Source organism: Contarinia nasturtii, unplaced genomic scaffold (genome assembly GCF_009176525.2).
Source record: "Contarinia nasturtii isolate CC-2019 unplaced genomic scaffold, AAFC_CNas_1.1 Cnas_scaffold_2994, whole genome shotgun sequence".
Taxonomy (NCBI): Eukaryota; Metazoa; Arthropoda; class Insecta; order Diptera; family Cecidomyiidae; genus Contarinia; species Contarinia nasturtii.
In genome coordinates, this window is record NW_022200310.1 from 393 (window position 1) to 11,011 (window position 10,619).

The window sequence follows — 10,619 nt, forward strand, 5'->3', positions numbered from 1 at the left end:
CAGATTGTGATGCAAAGACAAAACCATTCAAATTTCGAAGAATTACCAAAATGAACATAACGACACGATAGTGTAATCTTAATACATATAGATTGTATTTTTTTCGTTCTCCATTTCATCCGGGTCAACCAGCAGGATGTTTTGTGTCAACAGTTGTCTCATTTTTTCGAGAACCATCGAAACATTACAAAATGCATATGTAAGAAAATTATTTGTTTCTTAAACGCAATGGCGAACAGACGCGTTTTTTTAACAATATAGAATATTTTATGCATATTTTTTTCTTCGTGAAGTGTTTTATGCGGTGTTTGTATTCAATTTTTCCATTTGGATGGTTAAAATGAATTGTTTACTTGTTTCATTTTTTGTGTGTGCCGCAGTGAAAGCCGAACCCATTAATTTAAATCGGCAGCCTGATATCGATTTTACAGGTAATCCTCAATGTTATTTAAAGGTGTCGAAAAAAATTATTAATTTGGACATATTTTTCGTTTTTTTTTATTGATTTTCTGTAAATATTTTGTAGTTTTTTGTGTTGAAGTATTAAAAGGTGTCGAAGGGGTTTCGCGTGTATATTTTTATTTGCGAAAGTCGATATCGTTTTGTCGTTTTCAAAATCCACATCAAATGGCAACGATAAATTTGATCGAATCATTACTCCTTAAGAAATTCAAATAAAAAGAATTTCTAACATTTTCAGCACCAAAAATGTCAAGAAATGACAAAATTTGTCAAATAATAACAATCTAAATGATTTAAATCGAAAAAAAATGATACCAAAGTGATTTTTTCAATAAAGTTTAATAAACTTTTCGTACATAATAGGAAATTTATACGGAATCAAATTTCTGAGCGAACAAATAGAAATAAACAATCCTGAGGTATTTTTGAAGAGAATTGTAACTGCTAAATGTCTAATAATACATGCAAACAATGCAACTGCTGATGGTGAGCTGATGGTGAAGAATCCGCTCCATTACACAGCACAATATGGTAATTCTAAACATTTTCGTATTTAGAAGAAGTATTTAGGCAGCCGGCAAACGTTACTCAAAAATGACAAATGTTACACAAAAGTGACAAATGTTAACCAAAGTATCAAATTAGCAAAATAGATGAAATGGTTGGATTGGTGTGTAAAATGCAAATACCGATTTTTTCAAAAAAAAAAAAAAATATTTGAGTTTGGATTCCAATTTTTATTTTAATTTCAATTTTAAGCAACGAAATGAAGGAGAGGAAAAAATAAAGTAAATGTTTCGATAGATTTTCAAGTTTGGATTGAATTTCATTGATATATCCCTGGCAATTTAACACAACGAAATGAAGAAAAGAAAAAAAAATATTTTCTAGAAAATTCGTCGCACTGCATACGAATCAATCGAACTAATGAAAAATAAAAATGGCGGATGCTGTTGTCGCAATTAAAATGGTCCAGTTCACATATTATTTTACTACTCTCGTATGTTTTGAGTTTAAAGTTATTTAGTTAAGTTAAATTAAATCCAAACTCAAAAATGTAAAAATATTTTTTTTTTGAAAAAATCGTTATTTGCATTTTACACACCAATCCAACCATTTCATCTATTTTGCTAATTTGATACTTTGTGTAACATTTGTCACTTTTGTGTAACATTTGTCATTTTTGTGTAATATTTGTCATTTTTGTGTAACATTTGTCACACGCGTGTGTAAAATTTGTCACTTTTGTGTAACATTTGTCATTTTTGTGTAACAAAAGTTTTCTCCCGAAGTATTTACATTTAATTTCATCAATTTTCGATTTATGTAGGCCTCATCGATGCAATTAAATGTCTAATCGAACGTGGATTGAGTGTAAATTCTGAAGATAGTCTGAAACGTTCTCCTCTGCACTATGCTGCACGCTGGGGTTACTTCATTCATTTATAGATTTAAAAAAATGATCTTATTTGACGTCATATCAATTTTCGTACTTTTTAGGTCATGCAGAAGTAATTAAGTGTCTTATAGAACATGGAGCAAATGTAAATGCTATAGATATCAAAAAAAGGACAGCGCTTCACTACGCCGCTCGATGGGGTGACTCTTCTTCTAATTATTCCCATTAAAAAGATATATTTTTAGTAAAAAAAAAGTAAACGAAATATGGTAAAATATTGGAATTTTACTACGAAAAATACTTCAAATGATAGAAAATTGAGCCAATCTATCATTATGGTATTCTAGAAATACTTCAAAGGTGATATCTTTTGTTACTTTTGATAAAAATGCTTAATGTTTTGTAACGGATTTCTTTTTTCTCTTACTATAGATACCAAATTTGAAGAATTCCTATTATTATTTACTTGACTGAGTCAAGGTGTGATTTTTTTTTACCTGAAACCCCGAAATTCGGAATCAGCGTGCCAAAATACCTTACAATTATTTTGATCTTTAAATGATGTGTGACACCTTTATATTGAGTATGCCAAAAGTATTTTGATATTTATTATTAGAATTATTATTTTTTTCATCTACTATTGTGTCTAGCCCCAGTGCCCTCCATTTGGGGTCAAATCCTACAAAGTCGATTTTTTAGTTTTTCGGTCCGGAATTTTGCACCAAAAAGGGCACCCCCTCCCATCACCCCCATGGGGGTCTCCATACAAAATTTACGAAAAGGAGCGAGTATGACGTTTCCCCTTTGCTAAGCGAAATTAATCCGATATACGGCGCTGATGTAAATGTCACTCTATGTCATTCCACAATGATACATTTTTTGGCTTGACAATATATAAGCTCTTCATTCAACATGCATAATTTTTGAACGGTCGAGTAAAAAAAAGAAACATATCATAAAATATTCTTCTTACGTTTATCACAAAAATTCTCTATATTTTAAATTTATTTGTTTAAAAATAACAATAATTTCAATTTTTTTTCATAGATTGAACAAGAATCTAATGTAAAAAGTAATACCAATGCGACACCCACCGTTAAAATAGAAAAGGAAACTTATTTGGAATTGTAACATTTTGGTCCGCCATAACAGCATCTTCGTTTTGCTTCTCTGTGATTGGTCAAGTAAAACGAAGATGCTGTCATGGCGGACCAAAATGCTACAATGGAGACCAACTAAGTTTCTTTTTGCATTTTCACGGTAGGTGTCGCATTGTCATTACTATTTACATTGGATTCTTATTTAATCGATGAAACATTTTTTGTTGAAATTATTGTAATTTATAAACAAATTAATTTTTTTATAAAAAAAATTTTTTAATAAGTTTTTTAATGAAAAATGTTAGAAAAATATTTTATGACATATTTTTTTCAACGATTCAATAATTATGAATGTGTATGCATTTTAAATGAAGAGCTTATATATTGTCAAGCCAAAAAATGTATTATTGTGAAATGACAGAGTGACATTTACATCAGCGCCGTATATCGAATTAATTTCGCTTGGCATAGGGGGAAATATTTTGACAGATAGTACTCGATCCTTTCAAAAAGTACCCCAAAATAAGGGCCAAACCCTATCCAAACCCAAAACTACTTGCATATTCGGATTCCTTGTGAAAAACTACCTTTGGGCATCAAGCATTGTATTCTCTCTAAACCCCCCTTATTACTATTTTGGGGGTACTTTTTAAAACTTTCGTAAATTTTGTATTGAGACCCCCCATGGGAGTGATGGGAGGGGGTGCCCAATGGCAAAAATGAAATGTGCGCATAAAATTAGCTATAGTTGGTCATACATTTTGGTGCAAAATTCCGGACCGAAAAACTGAAAAATCGACTTTGTAGGATTTGACCCCAAATGGAGGTCACTGGGGCTCAGTGTTTCGAATTTTTCAATGCCAATTCATTCAATTATAATTACCATTAGTTAATGTAAATTGAAATTTTCAATTTATTTTTTTCAATTCATTGAATTGAATTTTCAATTACCATTTACATTCAAATTGATAAATGAATTGAAATTTATTTCAATTGCGTGAAGTTGCAGAGATTGATGCCTTATGCGGCATTTGTGCATAGCTAATGTCAAAAGTGAGGTTAATATTTGAATGCGCACATTCAACAATAACGGTTGCTGTGTCAATAAGTTTAAAAGAAATCGCAGCAATGAAAACAGTTTCAAATTTTAATTTTTTTAATTTGTATATTAATATTAAATTTTAAATATATATACATTTTAATTTACATTCAAAATGTTATTATAAATGAATTGATGGTAAAAAATTGAAAACAATCGAGAGTAGTAATATGCGAGCCAACTAGAATCTCTGCAACTTCACGCAATTGAAATTAATTTCAATTCATTTCTCAATTTGAATGTAAATGGTAATTGAAAATTCAATTTAATGAATTGAAAAAAAATAAATTGAAAATTTCAATTTACATTAACTAATGGTAATTGATTTTCAAATAAATGAATTGAAAAAACTAATCATTATTTCAAACTCTGCTGGGGCTAGACATAATAGTAGATGAAAAAAATATCAACTCTAAGGTATTTTGGCACGCTGAGTCCGCATTTCGGGGTTTCAGGTAAAAAAAATCACACCTTGGGGGTTTTTGACCCCCGAACCCCCTGGGGGGTGGGAGGACTTGGAGGGCAGGTGACCCAAAAAGTTTCTCTCATCATTATGAACAACATTATAGTGCATTATTGTGCATAATTTTTTGGTCCGAGCATTAAATTGGGATCAAGAACCAGTTTGGGTATAGATAGACGGGGGTGTATATAGGGAATAAGGGGTTTGGGTCAAAAAACCTATGATGCCAATCGATAGAGCACTGAAAACTTCCTTGGGTGTAAGAACACACCCCGGGGGTATTTCACCCCCAATGACCTTAAATCGGGGTCGGTGTATAGGAACCAAAAGGGGGGTAAGGGGTTGTTGGGGGGTCAAAACTAATGATGCCAATCGATCGGGCATCAAAAAATACCTTAAGTTTGGGAGGGTATTGAGGGGGTGTTTTTCATGCCCTTGGCATTCAAATGGGAATCTATAAATATTTGGGGGGTAAGAAAAATGGGTAGCCCCACAAAGTGAGGAGGGGTCGGTCGGAGGGTCAAAACCAATGATGCCAATCGATAGAGCACTGAAAAATACCCCGGGTATGGGTGAAGGGTCATGGGTGTTTTTCCACTCCAAAGACCTTAAATATGGGTCCGAAGAGTCAAACCGGAGCACCCCCCTAGGGGGGAGGGTAACGAGAGGGGGTCAAAACCAATGGTGCCAATCGATAGAGGACTGAAAAGTACCCTAGGTAGGGGTGAAGTTTCATGTGGTGTTTTACATCTTGACACTGAAATGGAAGTCTGTATATATTTTGGGGCCAAAAAAATAAACATAGCCCCCCCAAAAAGGGGGAAGGGGGGGTCGGATGAAAAAATTAGTGATGCAAATCGATAGCGCGCCCCAAAATTACCATAGAAATGTCAATCTCTTTGCTACAATCATATATTCGATACCCAAACTGAAATTGAGTAAAGTTTTCCCCCCCCCTTGCCCATGTATGCTTTTAGGCCATGTATTTTCTGGCCCCAGAATCCATTCCGGACCATGTAACCACAATGAATTATTAATTAAGTCCTCTGCTGCTACTCCTCTAGTGAGTAAATCCGCTGGGTTCTCCTTGCCATCGATGTGGCGCCAGCATTTTATGTCCGTATTTTCCTGAATGGATGCCACACGATTTCCCACGTATGTTTTTAATTCCCGTGGAATCTTTTTCATCCAATAATATACTGGACTTGAATCGACCCATAATACATATTCCGCTTTTGGCCACTCCATTGATTCCATAACACTTTTCGTCAATCTTGATAACAATTCAGCTGCGGATAATTCCAATCGAGGGATTGACACTGTCTTAAGAATAACGGGTTTGGGTCAAAAAACTAATGATGCAAATCGATAGAGCACTGAAAACTACCTTGGGTGTAAGAACACACCCCGGGGGTATTTCACCCCCAATGACCTTAAATCGGGGTCGGTGTATAGGAACCAAAAGGGGGTAAGGGGTGTTGGGGGGTCAAAACTAATGATGCCAATCGATCGGGCATCAAAGAATATCTTGAGTATGGGGGGGTTTTCGTGTCCTTGACCCTCAAATGGGAGTCTACAAATAATTGGGGGGGTAAGAAAAATAGGTAGCCCCACAAAGTGAGGAGGGATACGAGGGGGGGTCAAAACCAATGATGCCAATCGATAGAGCACTGAAAAATACCCCGGGTATGGGTGAAGGGTCATGAGTGTTTTTCCACTCCAAAGACCTTAAATATGGGTCCGAAGTTTCAAACTAGAACACCCCCTAAGGGGGAGGGGTACGAGAAGGGTCAAAACCAATGGTGCCAACCGATAAAGGGCTGAAAAGTACCCTAGGTAGATGTGAAGTTTCATGTGGTGTTTTACATCTTGACACTGAAATGGAAGTCTATATATATTTTGGGGTTTAAAAAATAAACATAGCCCCCCAAAAAGGAGGAAGGGGGTTGGATGAAAAAATTAGTGATGCAAATCGATAGAGCGCCCTAAAATTACCCTAGAAATATCAATCTCTTTGGTACAATCATATATTCGATACCCGAAAGAAAATTGAGTAAACTTCCCCCCCCCCCTTGTCCATGTATGCTTGACTCTAAAAGAGATTTTCGACGGCTCAAATTCTCTTTCCATAAAGTTTAAACATCAATTAAATCTCGTTTCAGGCAACGTGAAAGAAATCCAATTGCTAATCAAAAATGGAGCAAATGTATTCGTTTATAATGACAAAGGAGAAACTCCAATTGCTGTAGCAATCGAATATGGTATATTTAATTGTTCACACTTTCAAACATCTCATAATGAAATTAATTCCATTTTTATTCCAGGTGAGAATGAAGCTGCTGAAGTCTTGAGAATTGAAGCTGAATTGAATGGTAATTATTACAGTTTTATTTTAATTTGAAGTAAAGACAACTAATCTATGGAAGGCGTAAAAAAATATTTGTGTGCATTGATTTGTCATATGAGTAAAAATTGTGTCTGTTTCCTAGAGTTACCCTCCCTCTTAAAATATTTTGAGGAACCCTCAACAATTTTGGAAATTAGTGCCTTTTTTTGCTCTTCACTTTTTTTTGGCCGAGAATTTTTTTTCGATTTGCCAAGGTTTTTTCGTCAAAAAAGTGAAGAGCAAAAAAAATCGATTTTCATCCATTTCCTACAAACTTTGTGATCGTGAGGGAACCTCCAGGGAAAAGGTATTTTTTCAGGGACCCCCTACGCAATTTTGCGATCATTTGTAAACTTGCTCGCTGTTGAGCCAAAAATTCAGTAATTTATTCAATCAGACGAGTTTTACCAAACCACGTACAGTTAGTTATTAATTGATAATCACAATTTCTTTGAAAATTCTTTCATTTTTAGGTAATAAAGATCAGAACGACAATGGATTGTGGTCAATTACTCGACTTTTGCTTGGAATTTTTTGAATTGAGTATTATAGAGTTAGATTTCAATTTCATAATTGTTGTGAATGGATGTTTAATCCATCAGGATAAAACAAACTGATTTTCAATAAAACAAACCAGTTAGTAATTGTCGACCAAGCGAGAAGGTTGTTTCAATTGTAGTCTCTTGATTTTAAATTAGCATATCATATTTCATAACAATAATCAAATTAAGTTGTGCATATACGTTATAAGTTAGCTCGATAAAAAGGTCCAGCTTTTTTAAATGTGGCCAACATTTTTGTGATTTTTATGTTAATTATTTTTTTTTCGGTGATTCAAATCATACACACAAAGTGAGACCGATTCCGATCAATGATCCATACCTTTTCCCTGCCAACACTTATTACTATGACTAAATAAAGACAGCCAGTTCTTGGCGGTGTATTATTATTATTATTATTTCTATGAAATGTCGGGTGACTGACATTACTCCCACTCTTTCCGTTCCGTTCCGTTTCCGCGGAGTTTCCGTTCCATTTTCGTAGAAGTTCCACAAAAGATCCGTTGAAATTCCGTGGAAGTTCCGTGGAAGTTCCGTTGAAATTCCGTAGAAGTTCCATAGAATTCACCGTCTTGTATTGGTATTTTTTTAAAGAATGTTTGGAGGTCATGATTATCCTTACCCATTCATACGAGACTTTATATTTTGGACATGTTTTCTCAACGAAAAGTTTTTTAAAGAAACAACCGTTCCACTTAATTCACTTGACAATTATCATTTAAATGAGTTTCAATTGAAAATTGTAATTTGATCAATATTCTTTTTATTCAACTTTGTATGACTTTATAATGAATTGTGTCTTATCATCGTTATCAGAAATTTCAAATGAATAACATTTCAATAATTTCTTTTATTACATTCCTCAACGGCAGTTGCACTTCTTGTATGTTGCATAACTTTAGACGATTGTAATTGATTGCCAACACAGGTGGCTTACCCTATTCTACAATGAATACATTGTCTTCTTTCTCTTTAAAATTATTTTCATTATAAAGAACTCAACTTGAAAGCAAAAAACAGTTCCAAAATATCATTTTTTCGATTTTAAATTATACAAATTCGGTCTTAAGCCGATCATTTAAGGGTGTGCTAATGACAGAGAGAGACAAAGAGAGATCACTAACAAAAAAATCGAAAATGTTGTATGGGCGGTACTCTTATTTAAAATATAAGTTATTTTCTATTGAAATTTCATCAAACTTGGTGATATTATGTATTTTGGACAGAAAATATGATTCACAAGTTTTCACAGTGATCAGATAACTGCAATTTTTTATGATTTCCCAGTAAAATGGACCCGTTTTATTTTCAAGTCGCTGTCTTATATCAAATAGCAAGTTAAAAATTCTTTTATATCTTAAATCTGGGGACCGTAATACATGTTTTTCCAAGTGGCCGCAAAATTATGCTGAAAATGTTCCCACCTATATGTGTATATAACTTGGTGCCATCAGCGAAGTTTGCGACTGTTACTGTTTTGATTTCTTCTAGAAGGTCATTAATAAATGTGGCGAAACAGGTTGGTGATTGGTGTCCTCCCTGTATAATACCTGATGTTACGGGTATTTCATTTGAAAAGCTATTACCAACTCTTGTGATTTGAGTGCGATCTTTTAAAAATGACCATTGTCATTCGAGCATCTGTTTACCAATTCCAAGTTTGGCCATTTTCTTGAGTATGTAGACGGAACGGCTCTCTATACCGCCTACGCATACTCATATGGTTGCCGCATGAATATCACATACATTGTGATGTCGATTCGACACCAAGAATTAATTATTATACTGCACATTAGATATTATTGTACACATTCGTTTATTGCATTGTATACATTCAAATAGCATATTAATTGTAACACATCTTAATTGAATTTAATAAAGTGAATCAGTCTTATTTTGGAACCATTGAGTTTCACTTCGTTTACATTGGGGCTGACGACAAAAAAGGCGGTCATAAAGCGAAAATTAAATAAAAAAACGACGATCATAAAACGTTCATAAAGCATTCATAAAGCGATATCAAAAAGATCTTTAAAAAAATCAGTAGTATCAGAAAGAGTTGATGCCTGATTAAATAAAATATGAGAATAAATAAAAAAAATCAGTAAAATCAGAAAAAGTTGATATCTGATTAAAATAAAACACACAACGAAGTGCAAAAAAAGGTAAAGTTCAAATCACATAAAAACAAAACAAACACACAAAAAACACAATCAAATAGAAAATCATTAAAATATACAAAAATAGAACAGTAAATTAACAAAGCAAAAAGGTCACACAATAAGAAAAAAAATTCAAGAACAAATAAAGAAGAGAAAACGAAAAGTAGTGAAAACGGACATTGGAGCAACAAAAAAAGTGTCTGAAAAATGGGAGAGTATGTTATTCAGAGTAATAAAGTTAAGGCTGAACAAAAACATACTCTCCTATCGATATATTTAATTTATACAGACAGGTAATTTTGTTTATGCAGAAAACAATACAGGGTGGGCCAGTGAAACTGATATTTTTTTCGTAACTACGTAGCCCACAACTACAATACTTTCCAATCACTCTTTTGTTTACCGTTATGTTTATTCATGTTTTGGCTATGCACTGTGATGATGCACATTATTGCGCAGTTCTTGTTTACTTTGCAACAGCAATGGATGTGAAACGTCAACTCGTTTTGAATTTGCATAAAAAAGGTTTGCGACAAGTTGATATTTTTCGGAAGCTTCAGGCCGACAATATCAATTTGTTATTTATTCATCGCACCATAAAACGATACAAGGAACGTGGAACAGTCGATTTGAAGCGAAAACCAGGCAAAAAAAGATCTGTGCGAACAAAAGATCTGATCAAAAAGGTACGAGAAAGAGTTCGTCGGAACAACAAAAGAAGCGCTAGAATCTTGGCTGGTGAGCACAATATCAGTCGCACTTCAATGAGACGAGTGTTGAAAGAAGATTTGGGAGTGAAACCATTAAAAAAATCCCGAAAACATGGTCTGACAATCAAAAATAAGCAAGACAGAAAGCGAAAATGCAAAGATCTTGTACGCCGACACGCAACCTCAGATATTGTTTTTTCAGACGAGAAGTTGTTCCTTTTGCAGCCAAGTCTCAATGCGCAAAATGATCGTATTTATGCAGCAACAATTGAGGAAAT

The 10,619-nt window shown here is 33.9% G+C and overlaps 1 protein-coding gene across 1 annotated transcript; it reads left to right on the forward strand.

Annotated features, from left to right (window-relative positions):
- Nucleotides 1–281: 281 nt before the first annotated feature.
- Nucleotides 282–7,565, forward strand: LOC116349634 (GA-binding protein subunit beta-1-like). Its single transcript, XM_031781170.1, has 7 exons — nucleotides 282–431; nucleotides 826–993; nucleotides 1,793–1,891; nucleotides 1,963–2,061; nucleotides 6,686–6,784; nucleotides 6,848–6,895; nucleotides 7,383–7,565. Exons 1-7 carry the CDS (start codon nucleotides 332–334, stop codon nucleotides 7,445–7,447), a joined length of 678 nt encoding a protein of 225 aa, XP_031637030.1. The 5' UTR covers nucleotides 282–331; the 3' UTR covers nucleotides 7,448–7,565.
- Nucleotides 7,566–10,619: the final 3,054 nt, after the last annotated feature.